The 23,564-nt window shown below is 38.3% G+C and overlaps 1 protein-coding gene across 4 annotated transcripts; it reads right to left on the minus strand.

Annotated features, from left to right (window-relative positions):
• Positions 1-46: 46 nt before the first annotated feature.
• Positions 47-23,564, minus strand: LOC115655757 (F-box/LRR-repeat protein 21-like). 4 transcript variants are annotated; one of them, XM_030571537.1, is made up of 7 exons: positions 23,412-23,564; positions 17,675-17,774; positions 16,667-16,744; positions 8,947-9,405; positions 7,446-7,568; positions 4,230-4,401; positions 47-2,577 (listed from the first exon to the last, which is right to left on the minus strand). In XM_030571537.1, the coding sequence occupies exons 4-7, from the start codon at positions 9,316-9,318 to the stop codon at positions 1,934-1,936; spliced, it is 1,311 nt and encodes a 436-aa protein (XP_030427397.1). In that variant the 5' UTR covers positions 9,319-9,405; positions 16,667-16,744; positions 17,675-17,774; positions 23,412-23,564; the 3' UTR covers positions 47-1,933. The 4 variants fall into 4 exon arrangements, with proteins under 4 accessions (XP_030427397.1, XP_030427395.1, XP_030427398.1 ...); XM_030571535.1 differs by having other exon boundaries at positions 16,667-16,806; XM_030571538.1 differs by lacking the exon at positions 16,667-16,744 and having other exon boundaries at positions 17,675-17,770.

Genomic DNA, 23,564 nt, shown 5'->3' on the forward strand with positions numbered 1-23,564 from the left:
TTTTAACTATTTTCATTAAAACCAATATAAATTTTCTTCAAAATCAGTGGGAAGGTTAGATCAGTTTATTAAATTTACAGTTTAAACAAAAATTACAAAAATCCTCATCAAAATAATATTTGGAACTAATTTAGATTATATAAATTTACCACTTATGAACTGCTTGGTTAACAAGTGATATTACAGTCTTTTCTACAATATTTGTCTTACGTAGTTTTTACAAACTCATTATTGATCAGTTCAAATACATGTGTTATCCAAACAAACAAACAATCTCTTATTTTATGTTGTGTATAACTTTTCAAACTATTCTGTTTGAGGGAATGGAGGAGTTAGCAAACACCTAACCCAAAATTATTTGTACAACAGAGAAGTTAGGTTAACAAAGGAAGTGACTCTACTTGGCTTTTACTTTGATATGACAATCCTAATACAGATCAACCAAATGCACACATCTCTGATTTGCTGCTACAAGCAGGTAAATAGACAAACTATGGTACAATGCACTACAAATTTATATTAGTGTATAAAAGTGGATCACGAAAAACAAACACATGTTCTACTTTGTACTAACAACCTTTACCCCATTTCAAGTAAAAGAAAGATTGCCTTCATCACAGGATTCTTTAGTGCAGATATGAAACAAGTCAATCCTACAGTCCTAAAACAGGCAGGACACTCACTTAGGTTGCAAGTCTTGCTTACTTAATGAAAACAGGATCAGCCCCCGACACTCACTATAGGAGGATTTAGTGGTTAGGAGAGAGTTCTGTGAGGCACAGCTGAGGCTCCCAAATTCCCAGGGTTTAATGGGGCCAGTTTGGCCCCTGGCATTAGGAAAGCTTTGGTTGCTCTAAACTTGTGTGTGTCAGGTGGGAAAATAACTGCATCCAGTTGGTACATCCCAATCACACGCTCCTCCCTACCAGCATACTTCTGTGCTAGTGTCACTGAGATATCATAGCCATCTCTACACCAGGAAAAGGAATACAACCGTCACCATTTTGGGACATCTTAATAGACCCTTTGTGAAGGGAGCATGGGCCAGAATCCTGACAGTTTAGTCTTTAAGATAAAAAAAATGGTCTTAACGATAAAAGCATACACTTTCTCAAATGAAAGAGCTACTATTTCTTATATACAGTTACTAAAGTGCTTCACTGCTTAGCCAAAAATTGAAACATGAATTATTTTAGGTACATCAATTTTAACAAGGTTTGTTTTTTTCCTGTACAGTTAAGTCAGTACATAGGAGGAGAAACAATGAATTATAAAACACTATCTTTATGGAATAACTTACTGATAAAGTGAAAATTGAGTCCAGAGTGCAAGTTAAAATAAAAAAAGCTTTTTCTTTATCGCAGCATAAGTCCTTAATTTGCCACAATACTCAAACACCTGTATACAAGCACATTAAAACAGATTTAATAAGCTATACTATTTCAGATTGCTATTATGATACAAAGTGTTTGTTCTACATGTTCAACAAAAAATTAGTGAACAAGTGGATAAACAATGCAAGTAATAGTTTACCTGAAAGTTCCATTTAACTCCCTATCAAGCAGACTAGCTTCTGACTCCCTTTAACCACATCAGAAAGACGAACACCTTAAAAACTTCGTACTAACTATGTTTAATGGAACAATTTAATTGAACAGAGGCCAAATGAATGTGCTTAATTTAATTGGAGGAAGAAATATCTCTAACTCACAGACATCCTTTCAATGTATCTATTGTTAAGCATACGAGATTCTATTTTCTAATTGAATCTAACATTGTCAAACACTTCATTTTAGCCTACATGCAGTTCATTAAACTTGAGAAATTTAAAATTAAGTTTTGATGCTTTACTTTTATAATTTCTTATTTGCATAGTAAGCAACATCTTGATCTAACCAGTTTTGATGATATAGTAATACTTTCTATAGCTAGTTTACCAAGTAGGCATCATATCAGGGAACCACATTCTTCCAAGGTGTTTGGAGACTTCTGAATGAATTTGATCCAGGTTGTAATCATTATCTGGAATTAGTACCTCCTCCATAATAGAAAGTTGGGTGAGTCTCCCTCCACACATCTTTACAAACTCAATGAAACCTCTACAGGTAACCTCACATTCACCGAGGCCCATCGCTGTTAGGTTCTTACAGCGTTCAGCAATGCAAATGAGTTCATCGTCCAGTGGCTGAAGTCCATTAGCACACACCACCAATTCAATCAACCTGGGGCAGTTCATTCCAATACGACCTAACATAGCTTTGCTTACTGCACGACCAAAGTAAAGGTGCGTAACAGGAGTTTCTTCTCTGAAAAATGCATCAAATTCCTCTTCATATAAAAAGAAGTACATCACAATATTGACTTTGGGGGAGTGCTTAACAAGTGCATCCCAACTTTGCTTTTTAATAGTATGAAATTCAATTTGTCCAGGATTTTCACTCACAACATCTATGCGAAGATGTTCAAGGTTAACATGTTTCTCACTTGAAAGAGCCAGGAGCAGTTCATCACTTAGTATGTAATAATTCAAAGCCAGTTCCCTAAGGCCATGACACTGGTCAGCAACACAAAGAATTCCTAAGACAAAACAATTGAAATACATAAATTGCATATATTTATTTCTTTTATAAAGTACAGTATGTTTGTATACTTAGCTTAAATTAAAATATTTTATTCAAACCACTAAACCATGTGTTATTCTTTTTGGCATACCCATATTCTAGAACAATATCTAATATTTCCAGAAAAGCAATGATAATAGAAAGGGTTGGTTTTGTAGGTTGTGAAAAACTTCAAAGCTGTCAGCTTTATAATAGTTCATATTTGATGGCACCCCTAATGCTGTCAAACAAATCTTTTAATTAAAGAAGTTAGTGTAAAATATAAAATGAAGCTCTACTGTGAAAAATGGCTAAATAAATATAGAATCTTCCTTCTCCACGGTTCTGCTTCTCTTGTGCGTTCGTATCTGCTTATTTTAGTGATTATTTTCCTCCTACTGCTTTTTACTCCTGTTAGTCCTAGAATGTGCCTATGTCTGTGACAGTGTGCACTGAATTTTAGCTTATTTGTATACCAACAGAACTGCTTACCAAATTTCATTCTGTCATACTTGTAAAAAGCCACTGAATGCAATGAATAGGGACAAGTATTAGAGGCATAATCTGAAGAAAACGAGTTGTACATCTGTTACTAAGGGAACAATCTGGTCCACAGAAGCTTTAACTAGTAATGATATTTAAGAATACAGTTTGATTTTTAGTTGTGAAAACAGCAACTGAACTGGCATTCAAAAAGCCTCAATACACAACTGAATTCATTTAATGTTTATGTTGAGAAAAACAGAGGCTCAAACTTTGTTAAGTCACTTTAAGATGTTTTTAGACTCAGAATATGCAGTGTGTCATTGATAAAGTTATGACCATACATAAATGCATAATATTTACAATACCTTACATAATTCAGAAAATTCAATGTTATCTAATTTCCCACCACAAATTTGTATTAAAGCTTCTTTTGCACTACATTACTTGATTTTTAACAACCAAGCGACAAAGTTACGTTTTTTCAATGAACAGAGATACAGGTACTGTACATGCTCATGTTAGCTTGAGTATGTTATAGAACAGAAGTTGATTAGTTTAGAAGATACTGTGCATGCTATGAGCAGTTCATGAATTTTAATACTTACAACTTCATTATTTCAAGCAAATTTCTTCACACAGCAAGAGTCATGTCCTTTATACTCATGTTACAGAAAGAGACAGTACTATATATAAACAAGTACTTGCTTTCATGTTGGGCTAAGTGCACGGAAGGTTTACATTTTTTTTTTTAAATCTAAAATTTAATTCTTTACAGAAGTAAAACAAAGCATTAGAATGATTGAAAAAGCATGGACAAATCCCAAAAACAGGAATAAAACCAGAAAAATTTAAAGTAATATGAAAGGTATATCAATACTATTCTGCTTTCCTTTCACTATGATTACTCCAAAAATGCTTGACATTAAAGACCACATTTTCCCACGCTCTAGACAACTTGAGACTAGTCAAGTGGAAGGTTTAAGTACCATATTTGAACTGAGAATTTGCATGAAAGATTTTAAGTAGAAGAATAATTTACTCCAAATGTTAAGTACCTGAAAATAAGTTAACAGAAATGCATCCTCAACAGTAACTATTGCATTACTACTTCCTTTTTAAAAAACAAACAGATTTACTACTCACCAGCCGGTGACACATGAGGACAACTGCTCATTTTTAGAAGTTTTAGAGTATCGCTATTGTTAGCAACAAGAACTTTCAAAGATGGATCATCAACTGGTGTGTCATCAATTCTGATGGATGATAATGACTTGGAGTTTACAAAAACTACTGTCAGTGCTGATGCAAAATGAGCCTGTTCAGAGAAAGCAAGGGTGGGGGCGGGGGTGGAAGTTATCTTTCAATGGACATCTAATGTTGTTATATCCATAGCATAATTGATTGAAATTTTGGCTCAAGGTAGAACCATTAGTTTGGTCTTACATGGGCTGAAGGGGTAAAATAATTAGTGTAATTATAAATTCTTATTTAAATCAATTCCCTAAGTTATGTAATAAAGAATACAGTACTTATTCCCAAACTAGGGGTTATTTTAATGCTTACAGTGAACACAAGCAGTTCTGCCCTCTTCCTCATTTCCCCTCTTTTCGAGAAAAAAAAAAAAGTGAACAATGAAGAGCTTGAAGTAGCTACACAATACCAGTAAGTAAAAATACCAAATTAAGAAAAAAAAAAATTCATCAAGAAACAGAACTGAGATCTCTCAGGACTAACATTTGATGGAGTGATAACTGAACCCTAGCTCACTGAGAGGAAAAAAGGGAAGGATATACTTACATATGTAAAATTAAGTATTGTAGCACCTCACTTCTGGAGATCTGATTCATACCACTACAATTTTGGAGTCCTGAATAGCGCTGTCAAGCGATTAAATAAATGGTATTCTATTGTTTCACAGTGTGATTAATCATGATTTTTTAAAAAAAAATTTGTTGATGTTTTCTACATTTCTAAATATTTTTATTTCAGTTATAACAATACAGTTTACAGTGCTCACTTATTCTTTATTACAAATATTTGCACTGTAAAAAAAATAGTATTTTTCAATTCACCTAATACAAGTACTGTAGTGCAATCTCTTTATCATGAAAGTTGAACTTACAAATGTAGAATTATATACAAAGAGACCTGCATTCAAAAATAAAACAAAGTCCAATTAGTCCTGTTCCTTGTTCAGTCAATCACTCAGACAAACAAGTTCATTTACATTTGTCAAAGATAATGCTGCTGCTTGTTTATAATGTCACCTGAAAGCGAGAACAGGCATTTGCATGGCACCGTTGTAGCCAGCATCATGATATTTACATGACGGATGTGCTGAAGATTCATATGTCCATAGGCGGCGGGATAATAGGCTATGGGAAGCTCTGCCTCCCCCAGTGCGGCCACGGCCACTGGACTCCTGGCTGCATGGTTTGGTGGTGAAGTTTTTGCTTTATTATGCCCCATGCAGGTTCCAGGGTGGCAGAGGAGGCACATATCAGCTCCTCAGCCACCCCAGAATCCGCATGGGCATATCAAAAAGTGTCTTCTATGGATGCTTTTCCCCTGGGCCACGGGCAGGTTGGGTCTGGGGAAGGAAAGTGAAGCATTATCACAGCAAGTCCCGAGCTCCTCCAGGCTTCGCTTGGGGCTTCTGCCAGCCTGGCCTGGCCTGGGTGTGCGTGTGTGAGATATGGGGGAGCTCTGGGCTGCAGCTGATCTGGGGCTCCTCTAGCCAAAGAGGGGAAGGGGTCTCATGGCTCTGGCCATGGACGGAAGGGGCAGAGCTGGGGGCTAGCCTCCCCAGAGTGGTGCTCCACCCGCCACCTATGCATATGCCCCTTGATACTTCAACCACCATTCCAGAGGACATGCATTCACGCTGATGACAGGTTCTGCTCGATAACAATCCAAAGCAGTGTGGACCGACATGTTCATTTTCATCAGAGTCAGATGCCACCAACAGAAGACTGATTTTCTTTTTTGGTGGTTTGGGTTCTGTAGTTTCTGCATCAGATTATTCCTCTTTTAAGACTTCTGAAAGCATGCTCCACATCTCACCCCTCAGATTTTGGAAGGCACTTTAGATTCTTAAATCCTGGGTCGAGTGCTGTAGATATCTTTAGAAATTTCACATTGGTTTCTTCTTTGCATTTTGTCAGATTTCCAGTGAAAGTGTTCTTAAACAACAACATGTGCTGGGTCATCATCTGAGACTGCCATAACAAAAAATATATGGCAGAATGCAGGTAAAACGGAGCAGGAGACATACAATTCTCCCCCAAGAAGTTCAGTCACAAATTTAATTAATGCTTTTTTTAAATGAGCGTTATCAGCATGGAAGCATGTCCTCTGGAACAATAGCCAAAGTGTGAAGAGCCATATGAATCTTTAGCGCATCTGATATGTAAATATCTTGTGACGCCAGCTACAACAGTGCTATGCGAACGTCTGTTCTCGCTTTCAGGTGACACTGTAATTAAGGGGGCAGCATTATCTCCCGTAAATGTAAATAAACTTGTTTTTCTTCATGATTGGCTGAACAAGAATTAGGACTGAGTGGACTTGTATGCTCTAAAGTTTAACATTGCTTTGTTTCTGAGTGAAGTTATGTAACAAAACAAAACATATGTACGGAGCACTTTCATGATAAAGAGACTGCACTATAGTTCTTGTATGAGGTGACCTGAAAAATACTATATCATTTTTGCAGTGCAAATATTTGTAATAAAAAATATAAAGTGAGCACTGTACACTTTTTATTCTGTGTTGTAATTGAAATAGATATATTTGAAAATGAAGAAAAACATACAACCATAGAATACCAACTGAAATGTATTAAATTGTTTAACAATGTGATTAATCATGATTAATTTTTTGAACCACCATTAATTTTTTATTTAAATCGCATGAGTTAAGTGTGATTTATCGGACAACCGTAGGTCTTGTGCCATGCATTTGCTTCCCAGATGTTCCAAATCTGGATTAAGCACCATGCTTCAGCACAGGCTTAAGACTCATTGAAGTCCTGTAATCAAGATCACATGACCCAGAGTCATGGATATATAGATACTAGTTTTTTAGAAGCCAGTATCAGCTGGGCAAAAAGTTCTGAGAATGAAGTGTTGTCAAATCTATATCATACTTTAAAAGACACACATGAAAATGAGTGTTTAGAGAAATATATGGCAAAAAATAGAACTTTGTGCATTTGTGTACTTTAAAATTAAAGTGTTGGGTTTGTAAAAATTACTTCTTTTTAATTCAATAATATCTACATAGTTTAACATGCTTAGATATTAAATGATTTGTTACACTATCTAGCAAGATAAAATTTGAGAGTCCATAGGACATTACCTTGGAGACATTCATAAAACTTGGTTTCGCTGTTGAAATCAAACCTAATGTCTTGATAGAACAATTCACCAATTGAGAAAGGATGTCACAGGCAGCTTCTGCAGACTCAGTACTACTATCAACCTAGAAGACAATTTTAAAACACTGAAGTCATTTTGTATTGCTTCCTAGAAAGTCAACAGCATGATAAAATATATTTAATATCCAAAATAGAGTAGCACCAGTTTTTTGGTTTTTTTTTTTTTAACTAGTAGATTGCCCTATACTAACTTTTATTTGCTCCAAGAAAGAAATGTGAAGCTTATTAAGCAGTTAATAATTTGAAGGCAGCAAAGAGTCATGAAAAGTACTTGCCTACAAACAACCACTTATTACACTGTGTGATTATCAGATAAACCATGTTCTGACAGTCTTGATAACACCAAACATCTTAAGGCTATCCATCTATCTTTGATTTGTCTCATCTCTGCCTTTCTTTATCAACATCTCAATTTGCAAGCATGACTAGTATTGAATTGCAGGTTAACGCATACCATAATTTCATAGTTCGTGCCTCTTCTTCATAATTATCAACTGCTGCCCCCACAGCTCCCATTGGCTGGGGGAGAAGCCTGGCTGCGCCTCTGCATAGGAGCCGGAAAAGGAACATGCCGCTGCTTCCAGGAGTGCTTGAGGGTGCAGGCTCTGGCCAGTGCTTACCTGAGACACGCCCTCCCCAGTGCCCCATCCTCCTGCCACAGCCTTGAGTCACCTCCTGCCCTCCAAAGCACTCAGCCCTAACCTGTAGCATCCTCCTGCACCCCAAACCCCTCATCTCCACCCCAGAGCCTGCACCTCCAGTCAGAGCCTCATTCACCCACTCCTCACCCCCCCTGCATCAGCCCAGAGCCCCTCCCACACCCTAAACTCCTCATTTCTGGCCCCAACCCAGATCCCATACCCTCAGAGAGAGCCCTCGCCCCCATCCCAATTTTGAGAGCATTCATAGCCCACCATACAATTTTCTATATCCAGATGTGGCCCTCAGGCAAAAAAGTTTGCCCATCTCTGACTTAGAACCACTATAACAAAAACTCTAAAACTAGGATTGACATCCTATCCACACAGTATACTTCCACCGACAATACTGGCCTTGTAATTTTTAAACACAAAAAGGTAGAATAGCTACTATTTAATGTCAAAATTATGACAAAGTTGTGCAAAATAATTTTTTTTTTTAATACACTAAATTAAATACAAACAGGCTATGAAAATCATGTGAAGTAGATACTGTGCATGTATAGGAAGTACATAATCTTAGCAACTTCTTCCTTCTGAAAAAAAATTGCTGCAAACATCTTTGAATATAACTTTCCATGCATTCAATAGTCATACCCAATTTATTCTTTAAAAAATAAAAATAAATAAAAAGGTTTTTGGATGGAGATGTGATACCATTTACAGACATCCAAACGTAACTGTCCTGAAAAGTGACAAAACAAGCCTCCACTCCTATCTTTACCTTGAAGCTGACATACTGCAGATCATCAGCATGTCTCTTGATAATTTGCTGAATGAGATCAGGGTGAGTCGATTTTAAATAAGAAGTAGCTGGTTGGTTAAGCTCAAATTCAAACTTCCTCCACAGGTCAGGAATATGAAAAACTTCATTCCACCTTCGGCAAACAGAAGATGCCCGTGCTCGATCTACTAAAGGCAGGAACTGAAAAATATGTAAAACTACATGGAGTGGCAGGGTTCCCCAGTCCATCAAGGTTTGCAGGTGAGACTTGCCAAATGATGATCCATAGAAAAAAGTTTTCTGCTTTTTTGATCTTTGTGATGCTTGGAGAATTGGATTCTCAGTTTTAACAGTCTGCCTGATTCTCTTCATTTTGAGAGCAAACAATTTCAGTTACTAGAGTGTTGTGACGTAATGAAGGTACAAAGCTTTCTGTATGTTTTCAAGTACAATAGATCTCTAAGAAAAGTACAGAATATCACAAAAACAAAAAAAAAAAGACATGTTAGCAAAGCCTAAGTATATCTGACCACCATACAAAATGTCTCCGCACTAGATACAATGTACATACAGTAGCCAGAGTCTCATTTCCATATATATGGTATGCTCTGTAACCATTAATGAAACCAAGTTTCCTAGGTCCAGATGAGCTACCCAAGGGCAGTTTCCTTTGACAGTATTTCATGCAAGTATACCACCAACTGCCTTCTACAAAAATAAATACAATAAATAAATTTAATCATATGCAGGTTTAACTAAGAAGGCTCAAACTAGTGAGTCCATTAGTAATTTCTAAGAGCATATTTGTCTTTGTTATAGTTTAAGGTACACTGTATTTTTTCCCAAACCGATGGACCTGTGAAATGCCATGCCACTTTTTATCTTATTCTTTTAGCCAATATGGCAAAATAGGGCTTGTCAAAATAGGGACACTTAGCAAAAAATAATCCAAATCGATTAAAGGGGTGAATTTAAAGTGGATTAGTTAAACTGCATTGAGTAAGAGTGTCCACATAGTGTTTAGCATTAAAATGACTAATTCAGTGAATCAAGTTAAGATCACTTTAAATCCTGTCTTGACACTTGCACAGAGTTAATGCGGATTAATCAATCCACTTTAAATTGTTCATCTGTATTAAAGCTTGTCTACACAGGAAAATTAAATGCCATTGGATTGTGAAGTCTGAGGAAGGATCACCCCCAAACTACCGAACAACTTGTCCAGGTAAATCTAATTCAATGCACTTCCGAATGACTACTTTCACCCATGTTCCTTTTTAGAAAAAGGACAAATACACAAAGTACTATTGCACATAAAAGCAAGGCAAGAGACACTGATCAAACAAAGTGGATGAACCCACAGGATAACTTTTGAATCACATAACCTAAAACTTCAATGCTTCTGACATGCTTCACTTTTTTTTTTTTTTTTGGTAGAGTGGGGACAAGATATAGCGGATAAAAGAAAAGATTTAGAGTTTTCACCTTTCATTTTACACATTTACGTTTATCTAGGCTAGTTTATTACTGACCACTTTTTTTTAAATTGACCAAGAATTTCCAGGAATGTTCTAGGTATCAATTGTCAGAACTCTCTTAATTTGGGATATACAATGCCACCTGTACTGAACAGTCACAGCTTCAAGCCCCTCTATATAACTGTCTATAAATCAATCAAAGAACTAGTTATGGCATCCACTAACACCTTCCAGCATAACAAAACCTCTTGTCTCATCTCTTCTCATCCTCCCAATACAATTTTACAGCAATTCACTGGATGTCCTATCTTTCAGATCAAAAGATGATAAATAATGGTGGGAACAGACCCCTTAGCGTAAAAGGAGGGAGGCATGGGGATGTAGAGACCACATGGGCTGGGAGAATGAGGGACCCTGAAATGAAGGGCACATAGAACCCTCAGGGAGCCTAGCATGGGAGAAGCAGCTGAGGGGGCAGGGTTCTAGTAGTCCCTTAAATAGAGAGGGCTGGAGGGTAGCAAAGTACTCTTTTCCACAAGCATGCTGAGAAATGCAAGCAGCCCTTGGTGTATGCAATGAGCTTGGCCTAAAAAAGCAACAAAGTGTTGCAATCCTCAAGTTTTATAGCACACAAAAAATGTACTATATACTTCACAAAAAGAAATCAGCTTGTAAATTTGTTGCGAGGTTAAATTTAGTTGGGCAGCAAGGAATGAGGATAAGAGTTACAGAAAAACAAGGAAGTGGTAATTCATTTTAGGCATGTGCATAACTTCATGGTTTCAGGGTTGCTTTTTTAAAAAACTATAAAAAGAAAGATACTACCGACTCATTTCTTATGGGTAGTGAGGTTTCAGAAAGGATTTACCTTATGGTTGGAGACTTGCTGTTAAGAATTCCACAATCACAGGACAGCATACATAAGGCAACAATACATTTGTGCCTGTTTATAGGTTTAATCTAAATTGCTACAGCATATGATTCAAACAAATTAGTTTTATTAGCAATGAAAGAGCTCTCCTATTGGCCTACCATAAAATTTACCTTAAATTGTTATGCCTTTGTAGTTTTGTACTGTCTAGTCTTGCACTTTGACAAATTGTAAAACTGCATAATTCTATTGGAAACCCTGTGATGCATGTCATATTCAGAAGCCTACACAATCTCTGTAAATAAATCAATAAAAAAATTAACCATAAAAAAGCGATGAAGTTAGTCTAAAAGGACCTATTTAATTGTGATTTGTTTGCATTTTACATTTTCATAATATGTAACCACATAAAGGCCAGTACATATTGTGGCTAGGTATATGACAGCATGAACGTGAAATGAAAGTGTCATGCATAGATTATGTCCCATTACAAATTCCTTTAAAGGGACCTTCCTACTTTGATTTTTCCAGTGCTAACCAATTCCTGAAGATATTATGGCCTTCTGTCAGTTTCCAAAACTAGTTCTAGACATTTAACAGATGAAAGCACTCACAATTCAAGCAAACTTGTTAAATATTTGAATCTGACTTCACAGGAGTCAAGAAACAAAAACTATCAACCTTGATGAGTCCTTGGGATTAGAGGGAGTTCAATTCCCCATTTCTCATGAAAATGGAGTTATTCAAGGTTATGCACCTCTACCTTGATATAACACAACCCGATGTAACACAAATTCAGATATAATGCGGTAAAAGCAGTGATCCGGGTGGCAGGGCTGCACATTCCGGTGGATCAAAGCAAGTTCAATATAACGCAGTTTCACCTATAACACGGTAAGATTTTTTGGCACCCGAGGATAGCATTATATCAGGGTAAAGGTGTATTGAACTCTATGGACCAGACTTCAGTACATATTACAGTTTAAAATATATAAAGAAGTGTAAATTAAACAGAATGCAAACCAACGCATGTTAATCCAAGAAGTTATTAATACAATCTCTAGTGGGTTTATCAGTATGCCACAGATAAAAGATTCTGACTGAATGTCAACTCTTACTTCTCTACAAATAATGTCCATGAAAACTAAACAATTCTCACCCAGTATTTTGTAGTTTACAGGGTACTATAGAAATCTGAGAATTAATCTCAGTGATGAAAAGCTTAACTTTTTGCTTGTCTGTAGGACAGTCTGGGGGAAAAAGGGGTTTTTTTTAAATTTTTTTCTTAGAAAGACAAGATGTGTGAGGTAATACCTTCAGTTGGTGGGTGAGAGAGAGAGAGAGAGAGAGTTTTCAAGCTTTTACTGGTCCAATAAAAGATACCACCTCACTCACCTTGTCTGCCTAATATCCTGGGACCAACATGGCTACAACAAACCCCTTCTTTCTCCTTTTAGTCCAGGAACTTTATAAGAAGTTTTTTTAATCGATTAAAATATGGAAGGTAATTCTTAGCCCAGTAAGCACCTTCTCTTTACTAAGGATATGTCAACATCCAACCACATCTGATGTACTTATACCTTTTCAGGAACTTCCAGGTTCCTAATATTATTGGCTTATATCCCTCCAATATCCCTATGGTTTGGAGACCTACAGGGAGATTTTCAAAGGCACAAATGGTAGCTGGGCAAGCCAATGGCAGTTGGATGCCTAAATTCCCAGCTGCATTAGAGCTGCAGCTTCATGTTGCCAAACAGGAGGAGGGGGGTAAAACTGCGTGTACCCCACCATTCCCTGAAGAAAGTGGACTAACAGTATGGCCCCAAATGAGCTGGCGGTCAAGTCTGAATCTTAATAGATCACATGCCCACATCATAACTGGCATCCTTGTTAGCCACTTCAGCAGAGGCCAGAGACAGAATGAGCATGAAGGCTTTAGATATGATGGAGCTTCATCAAAAAGGAAGGAAGGATCTTAGATGGACATATGGTCAATGTTATAGGCAGCTCCCGCTACACTGAGGGCGCTGAAGATTAAGAAGATGACTTTAAACTGGCAACAGAAGCAGACTGGGAGCAAACAAAGACTATGACACACAAATGATGTGTTTATGGTATCCTAGTCCACTGAGAAGATGAGTAGCTGTATTCTCCCCAATATAGTATGCCTACAAAGCTTTCATATTTAATGTCAGAATTAGTTTAAGGCATCTAGAATATGAAAAAACCTAAAGATCTGGCTGCAGTGATCCATATTCTGAGAGAAAATGACAGTTTTCTAGAAAACTGAAAGATGACATTTTCCACTACTGATGCTACCTGATTTTCCAGGGTTAGTAAGGAACTCAACAAGACTGAAGGGTCACACCACTTTGAAGAACAGGAAGTAGGTATGTTCAACGCAGGGGTTACCAGTGGGAAAGAGCATTCTAACAATACCTCTACCTCGATATAACACTGTCCTCAGGAGCCAAAAAATCTTACCATGTTATATGTGAAACTGCGTTATATCGAACTTGCTTTGATCTGCTGGAGTGCGCAGCCCCGACCGGATCACTGCTTTACCGTGTTATATCAGAATTCGTGTTATATCGGGTCACGTTATATCAGGGTAGAGGTGTAGTTCTATGAAGAGATACCTCACTACGACCAGCATCACTACTGTTTGCTTTGTAGCTAGAGGACTTCAGTCCCCAGAGAAATCATCCAGCAACTTTCAGAAGCAGTAAATCCACTTTAAAGAATATGGTGAACTATGATCATATTTACATGGCAAAAAACACAAAAAACACGAGACAATACAAAGAAAGGTAAGAAACTCCTCAGATACTTTAAATGATTAATTCAGAAGTATGCCCTCCCCGACCCCATGCATACGTTTCATAATACAAGTTTGAAAGGTAATCAGGTCCAAGAACAGTCTCATACAACTATTTCTTCCATCTACTATTGTTTCACCACCTAGATTACTGTAACTGAAAGATGAGATAAGTATTCTGCTCTTTGTACCGTCCGTTTCACTGTACTTAAGTTTCCTGTTGTGTAGTATTCACACAGCAATAGGGAGAGGAAAACCATGTTAAAAAAAGAAATGGTGACTAAAGTCACAATAAATTGGGAGATATAACTGAAGTTTTGTCTTTTTAACTGATTAAATAGTAAGTTTTTCCGATCTAACAGAAAAGAGTGTTTCAAATCTAATCAAGAATTTGATTTTTACAATTTTAAAGAAGAACAGCATACTAGCTCATGTTAATATACACTTAACGTATTGCTTCACTATTCAGACCGTTATGTCAGACAGTCATCTAACTGACCAATTTAACAACTGTTCAGAGAATCACTAAATGGATCTGCAGTATAACATTAAAGTTAATATTTTGATATTATAGGCAGAATTGGCAGCGTTCCATTATAAGATCCTGGTTTTGGTTCCTTGTAACTTTGACAACTTTATACTGCCTGGGACGAAATTTTCCATGCCAGATGTCTTTCTCCAGCTGAATTTTTTGAAAAAAAATGCCAAAACAGCTCAGCTATTTCTAAGAATAAGGCATAGGGAAAACATACTTTCCCACGTTAATTTCCAGCATCATCTTCTTTGATAAGCAACCACATGCTTTGCACAAGGGACTTTCATTTGGAAGGGGGAGTCTTTTGTTTCAAGGATGTGTCTTGTTATTTCTGTGAAAATCTGCCCAGGTTTGGCCAAGTTATAGACCTTTGACAAACTGCATCTTACACACACTCAGCAGAGACCTGCTAGAGCTTCACAGTTAAACTCCCTTACGATTTTGATCGCATGCCCCAGCTTGGAGCTGAGCAGGACTTTCCTGGATATTGTTGCACAAGACTGCTGCAGGTCAGGCTGGACACCAGAACTGATAGCACAGACTAACTCTCAATGACATCATTGCTGGGCCCAGGCAGGATGGAAGAGGGGATCTCAATTTGAATGAAGAGGGACAACAGCCAAATTTGGTGTGGTAGATTGTGACTGGATGAGCACTTGTGTGCAGGGTGACCAAAATCCGAAAAAGCATCAGAGACATAATGACTGGCTGGGTAAGGAGAAGGGAGACATGACACATACTAGATGAGGAGCCTTGGGAAAGAGACCATGGGGATAGGGAACATAGATGGTGGGTGATGGAGGCTGGGGGGACCTGGGACTGGAAGTTCAGGGGGGTGAGACTAGGCCTGGCTGGACAAAGAGACTGGAATAAGAAGCCTCAGGAGTAGAAACTGGGGCTTGCTAGGTAAGGAGAACTGCCCTATGAATGAGGAGTGGGGAAGAGACAGGGAAGAAGGGGGTCATGATTGGGAGAAAATGAGAAGAAGAGTCTGTGCCCAAGAAACAACTCTCCAGAGAGAGTCTCACCATTCCTCTGCCATCAGCACATATGGAAAAAAAAATGTTGTGCATATGCATTACAATGATCACACAGGAGGGCCGAATTAAGGCTACACTGGCAACTTTAATCCCAGCATTTCCAAATTTTGAGTGCTCGCCTTTGCAATATTATGTTTTAGTGCATCTTTTTGCATGCAACATATTTTCACTTCAAAATTTCAAACTACTACACACTGCTGAAATTTTAATTCTATTCCCATGACTCTACATCTTCTAAATGATACAACTATGAAAACTGTGCATGCCCTTTCTCTAAACATAAAGGGCGAGTTGCTCAAAAGCTGACATTTGACATCCAGTACAGATGAGGAGGTAGGGTGCAGAGGCTTGCTGTAAACTGTGGCTGCTGCCATTGGTCCCCAAGGATTGTTTGGGCAGTTGGGAATCATGAGAATGCAAGACTGTGACCACACCCCATATGCTAGGGTGGGGCCAAAGAGTGGAATAAGTAGTACCTTGTAAATGCTAATATATATGGTACATGAAATGCAGACTGCAGGTTGACAGCAACAACAAAATATGGTAATTACTACACTAACTATCATACTATTTTAGTTTAGCTATTTCTGAATCTGATATAGTTTTGGTATTATATATACTTCTATATTTTAAAACTCTTGCATAGTTGCATCACAATGTTGTGCAATACCAAATTTAGAACCACAAACTGGAAGGAAGAGGGGAAAAAAAGAAGAAAAAAAAGTTTACTGCTTATAGATCATGGACAATCACCATTAATGTAGATTATTTTTTATTTTCCTTTAATACATTAGTATTCACAGAACCTTCTGTTCCATTCTGGAATTAACTAAAATCTGAAATAAGATGTATGTTACGTATACAGCTATTTCTTAAAAGTAGTTTACAATATATTTTCTACAACTGAAGTTAACTAGTCTAATTTTCAGGTGTTATAATCAAGGTAGCCTTGAATCAGAGGTGCACATGCACACATACCTCCAAAGAATGTGGAAGTTCCTGTCTAACATCAGCACTTTTCAGGTATTTGAACATCCATCCCATTGCTGAGTCATCCTGTATGTATGAAAGGATTCCTTAACCAGAAGGCAGGGAGGAGTCCCAGAAGATGAATTGACCTGTGAAGTCATCGACCAAAGACAAACTGACCTGCAAAGTCTGGGAAACCCATGAGGGACTTTAAGAATTCTTTAAGAATTCTAATACAAGTATTTTAATTAAACCAAGAGCACTATCGAAGAAGCTAGTCTCATCACATCCACTCACCAAATAGTTTTGTAATAGAGCAGGGAACTCTTAAGGTGCATAGCTCTAAACGTGGGCCATTTTTTGCCTTCAGAATGCACCCAGTTATCATTAGTTGTACAATTACAGGGACTGAAGTTACACAATCAATACCATATTATTAAAACACCATCACAAGTGTACCATTGCTCTTGATCAAGAAAGTCTATAAAGGGATTCCATACGTGGGCAGGAAAAATGGTGTTGCTCACACAAGTAAGACAATCTAAGAGCTGGGGAGCTGTACTCGTCTGATGTTAAGCAAATCAAAAACACAAGACCGAATCTGTGGATAGCATCCAGAGAATGTTTTTTTAACTTCAATGTCTCTCAGTTACAGTAATCTTGTATTAATTACTTGTAAATCCTACTGTTGCATGATGTTCCTAACAAAAACAACAACAACCTTTCTTCGAAGTTGACTGTATCCTTTTGATCACTTTTGGTTGTTCTACACATGCACTACCTTTCTGCAACAATGTTATCAATTATTACAGTATACAAGAAAACTGACACAGTAAATAATTTATAATTAGTAATGACACAAATATACTATGCATAAAGTCACAACTGAAAACAAAGCAATTGTGACATACAACATGCCCAGATATTTTACAACTATGAAGTTATAGAACCAACATAATTAGCTACAAAAGACCAATTTTATAAGTTGTATAGGACAGTCTGAGACAATTTCCTTACCTAAAGAAAGCTTCCAAGTTATGGTGGGTAGTGGATGAATGAACTGTGGTAGCCGCGGCCATGGGGCATTCACCAGCATCTGTCCGCTTTCACTTCCTGTCTAGATAAAAATCACCCCAAAAGTTTTAAGTTTAAAATCTAATGCCGAGATTCCATCTGGTATAAGAATGAGTCAGTTAATAATGAACTACAATCATCTCATTAGCCTTTGTCTTTCCTACTGACATTTAGCATCCCTCAGCATAGCAAAAACAAGTCTGGTTGTGACAGCCCAACGGTATGTGGATATTTTTCCATATTGCAAATACTACAGATAGAATTGGTAGTCTCTGCTGAAGATAAGCATGCAATTGAAAGATGGGTTATATGCTTAGTCTTAACCTGTATTGGCCAAATTATATGGAGGAGTTTAAACATTTGCTTTACTGATCCAATGCTACCAGTCATTTGTTGCCATGAGCACTAAAAAAAAAAATAAAAAAAAAAAATCACTACCCGAATTAAGTATTAATGTCATCTAAAGTCACAGAAACCACGACGTACACCTCTACCTCAATATAACGCTGTCCTTGAGAGCCAAACAAATCTTATCATGTTATAGGTGAAACTGCATTATATTGAACTTGCTTCTATCTACTGGTGTGTGCAGCCCTGCCCCCCCGGAGCACTACTTTACCACATTATATCCGAATTCACGTTATACCAGGTCGCATTATATCAAGGTAGTGGTGTATATTAAAGAGCAACCATGTAGGCTTTTCCTTGTTTTTCCTGTGTCAAAGATTTATTTTCTTTATCATGTTATGCTACTATATAAGGAGCTTTCTTGTCAATTTCATCTGTTTTAAAACAGCATTAAGAATCTTCTTCCTATAATGAGATCAGTAAGATTATTTTTGTGAGAGCATAGAGTAGATATTAATATGCTAGTTCAGTACTTGTTTGTATTTCTGAAAAATACTAACAAAAGGCTCACTCATCCAATCTGTCCTATTTTCAGCACTTTGGTATTCCTCCCATCATTGTTCAACTTGAGAAACTACAGTCTAAGGCACCTTCTACTTAAATTATCTCAAACTTAGTTTTGCATATTAAGAAAGTTTTCCAATATCATCTTCGGTGGTTTGCTTATTACAACTTTGACCAATAGCGCACTCATGAATCGCAACATGCCAAAAAGCAGGAGATGCTTCTGTGTTTCATTAAGATTTAGGTTGGGGTAACTACAACAGATAGTTATTTAAGCTCATCATAATTTACAATTAATGGTTAAATACATTCCTCTTATTTTTCCTATACTGAATATGCATAGAAGTTCCCAATATAGATTTATACAGTAAATCAAACAGATCCTTCTATGTTTCACATATAATTAGATTGAGTAACTATGCAACAGTTGGACTTAAACTAACCACAAACTATAATTGTAATGAAGTAGATTTCTCTTCGCTTTTCATTTTATTGAAATATTAGAAGTTCACAATATAGATTTATACAGTAAATCAAGCAATTACATTTAGTCTAATAATGGTTTGTGTTTGTATATGAGAGAGTATTGATTAAAGTTTTGGAAACCTGACAGAAAATGTAAAGTAACCTAAGGTTTTCAAAAAGCAGACTCCTGCAGTCTAAAGAAAGAAATTTCCTTAAGGAAAACTAAATAAAAAGTATTGCATATAGTGCAATGTCATCTACTTGAAAAAGAAATGTGACACTAAATGTGACTAATCATTAACAAAGTATAACAAGGTATTTATTTCTTATTAAAAAGGTAATCCACTTATGCAAAGAATTTTCACTTCACATTGGCTTCAAGGTAAACTTAACCAAATGTTATAAGAGCTAAATAACCATAAGATCTGACAGGTTGTATAACTGGCAACTGCACACAAAGCTTAACATAAGTGATCCTACCAACCTTGTCACTAAACTGTAGGGAATAACCAAGTATTTGTACGGAGTATAGACAGCTGTTTTGCCTTATTGTTTAACTTACATCTTATTGGTGTTAGATTAAGCAAATAGCTTTATACTGCTGCATGATGAACTACTAAACAAGTACAGAAAACAAAGAATGTGAAGAGACTTTACTTAAAGATACTTTAGCTTCAAAACAGGTATTTCTTTAGGCATCTAGAAGTGGTGACAGAAACCACAAATTGGGAAAGAGACACATAAGGTTGGCCAATGGGTACACCACAAGAGAGGGCTCAGGGAAGCAGTCTTGAAGTATGCTGCTGACTGGAACTAAAATAATGGGCAAGTGTTCGATGATTACCTTGATAAAATGTCTCTTGCAACCCATTATGTCCCAAGAAGTTTTGTACAATCTGGTAAAGTCTCACAGGTCTTACACAAACTTCATGGCATAAAATACCTGCACCTAAAGATTCATAAACTTTCTTTGCAGTTTTTGATCCAAGCAAGGACTGAACGGTTAAAAAGTTGAGAAACAAAAATGCAAACTGTCACTTGGGCAAAATTCATGTTCTCTGTCAGTATTTTTTTATTCTGAAGGAGAGAATTGCTGAACAAAACAAGGCTGGTTTTATACAGTTTCTGATTGGTGCTGAGGGCTGGTTCCTCTTCTTGGTGAAGTTATGCGGGCAGGTCAAAAAGTGGCAAAGATTTGGAACATCCAACTGGAATAGGAGTTGAAAGCAAAACAGAATCCTCTGACAAAAAAATACATGTATTTTGCTCAACTGACAGCTTGGCTATTAAGCTACATACTTAAGTTAAAATAATCATAAATAGCTAAATATGTATTATGAACACTTGTGTTTCACCAAAAAACTTTGATTTAACATGTTTTCTAGACAACTAAGATTAATAAGCTATTTAGAGTTTTGAAGCTGCAAAAAATTATAAATGATAGGCCATGTTAGTGTAAGGAGATACTGCTTAACCCCAGTAAAAGATAGCAGAGAAACCCTGAATGTTTCACAGATCAATTTAGAAATCAGGAGTTGTGATAAAAAGGAGTTGACAATTTTCCAGAGAAAGATAAAGCTTTGACTTGACTTGTAATAATAAAATAATAATAAGAGATATACCTATCTCCTAGAACTGGAAGGGACCTCAAAAGGTCATTGAGTCCAGCCCCCTGCCTTCACTAGTAGGACCAAGTACTGATTTTTGCCCCAGATCCCTAAGTGGCCCCCTCAAGGACTGAACTCACAATCCTGGGTTGAGCAGGCCAATGCTCAAACCACTCAGCTATCCCTCCCCCAGGCCAGCAGTTGGCGCTGAATGAGACTGGCAGCGGTACCCGGGCTGGCAGGAGCCAGCCAGAGAGGGGGCGGGCTCAGCAGCTTAGCCCGACCCAGCTCTGGGAGGTTTCGGCTGCTGGCTCCTTGCCAGCCGGGGTCTCAGCCCACCACCAGCCCAGGGTTCCTTCCCCCAAGCCAGCAGCGGGTGCTGAGTGGGACCGGCAGCGGTACCCCGGCTAGTAAGGGGCCAGCAGCGGGAACCCCAGAGTGGCAGCAGGCTGAACAGCTCAGCCTGCCCCACGTGCCATCAAAAATTGGCTCGCGTGACCCCTGAGCTAGAGAAAATTGGGGGGAGGGGTGGCAAGTAGAGGTCAGATGCGCCAAAATACAACTGTACATTATTTTTTGTTATTGAGGCTGCCAAAAAAACCCAAAACAACAAAAAAAAACCAATTCCTACGATTTGGAAACATATGTGCATATTCATTTGTTTTTCCTAAAGTATTTTAGCAAATTTTGTCAGAGCAGCCACCAGCAAGAGTTGGTGGCTGCACTGAGGTCACCACAACCTTTGTTGTGCAAACCCCTGCTCTAGGCTTTTAATGGAGTTTAATGGCTTAGTGTCTGCTCCCATTGGCTTCACTGAGAGCAGCATCAGGTCTTAAATAAAGGGAAAGTCAATGCTTAAAGAAATAAGAGTGAAGCCAGTAGTAGGAGACTGATTATACTCAAGTATCAGTTAAGATGGGACTACTGCTATTTCAGAGGAAAGACACAGCTTGATATTTTTGTAAGATAAACACCCACCCTGGTCAGGAGACGGATGTTTCATTTTGTGCAACTTTGTCCTACAAGTACTGACAACTGGAATTCACTTACTTCAGAATACTATTTGAATGTAAAAAGATAAGCTCTCTTCATACTCTGCTCTCTCTTCAGTTCGTATAAATCTTTCATAACAACTGATTGCATTATCACACACATTCTGACATACATTAAAGGATGGAGGAATGACAGTTACTTTAAATATGAATGTGGGTGCCAGACTTTCAAAAAGGTTCTAACTTGTTAGCCCAAATAACTTATTTTTTTAAGTTATAGAATTTGTTGGCTACTTTTACCCACTAATCTTTTGTTTTTCCCAGTAGTAAACTGTAGCTCCTCAAAAATCCTGTTAAGCTTCTATTTGAAAACCAATCCCCTTTTTCAGTTTTATCTTAAAGCTGCTTTAAATCCCCTTATTATACATTTTATTCATTGCTCCAATGAAACACTTTAAAAGCCTCCCTACAGTATTTTTACCTATCAACTCTACCTATTCTTTATGGAAGAATAGAAATCAAGATGATTCCTGCAGTGTTTCCTGCAGCATTTCTCCCTTATTTTTAATAGTATTCTGGTGCACTCCAAATTAGGAAAATCCTCCTTTTTTAATCTGACACTTTTTTAAAAAAAAATTTGCAGAGACCAACAACTATGAGAAGTCTCTGGAGTAAGCCCCCAGTTTAGTTTCCTCTACAAACTGAAAGGGCCTGCTAAACCCAGGGTTGTGAGTTCAATCCTTGAGTGGGCCATTTGGGGACTGGTCATGCTTTGAGCAGGGAGTTGGACTAGATGGTCTCTTGAGGTCCCTTCCACCCCTAATAATCTATGAAAAAAAAATAATAATCAACTCAGCCAAGCCTAACAGATTTCAGAGAGGTAGCTGTGTCAGTCTCTATCAGCAAAAACAATGAGGAGTACTGCCTTAGAGACTAACAAACTTCTTTGGGCACAAGCTTTTGTGAGCTAAAACCCACTTCATCAGATGCAGAGTCTCTCTGAAACACTTGCTCCTTTCAGTTAATGACAACATTACCTCTCGCCCACTAGATCTGGCACATCTCTTATCTGAGAAGAGATGTTTTACTATTACACACTGAGTTTAGTGTCTGATAGAAGATTTTGCTTAATAGCACTGGAGAGGTCAGGGATATTTCACTTTGATCTTCACTCACTCTGAGGGCACCAGTCTGAAAACGCCCAACCCTAAAGGGGGAGGAGCCTATAATAAACCCAGCAGCTGGGCCGCTGTTTATAAACAACCACCGGGGACACGCACACGCCAGGACAGACGTCAGGAGCAGAAGCGGCTTTGGGGCTCAGAGTGAATTAAGGTCTCAGAGGCCAATGACCATTTCCTGCGGCAGCTCCCCGCCCCCCTTCCCCGTACACAGCCCGCATCACCCCCGCCCCACAACGCTCAGTCCCGCCCCTCCCCCCTTGGCCACCCTCACCGCTTCCCCCTTCACTCCCGGCCCAACCCCGCCCCCGCCCTACTCTCATTCAGTCACGCGTCCTCCTCGGCCCAAACACCCCCCCGTCCGTGCCCCGAGCAGCACTCCAGCCCCAAGCACGGCCACAGCGTTTCCAGGGCTGCTCCGCCCCCTTCCCCTCAGCCCCGCCGCTCGGCCCGCTCTCAGGGCCATATTGCGCAGGAGCTAATTTCCTCAGGCCGGCAACGCCCCCCGTCCCCTCGCACTCACCGCTGCGGCCGCGATGCCCCCCGCCGGCTGACTGGCTTGAGGGGCTTGGTGGGGGGATTAGAAGCTTCTAGGCCAACAAAGAGCCACTAAAGCCACCGTCCGCTTCCGTGCCTCCAGAAGGGCGGGGCTCCTTTACAGACTCAGCCGCCTAGC

Source organism: Gopherus evgoodei, chromosome 8, assembly GCF_007399415.2.
Source record: "Gopherus evgoodei ecotype Sinaloan lineage chromosome 8, rGopEvg1_v1.p, whole genome shotgun sequence".
NCBI lineage: Eukaryota > Metazoa > Chordata > Testudines > Testudinidae > Gopherus > Gopherus evgoodei.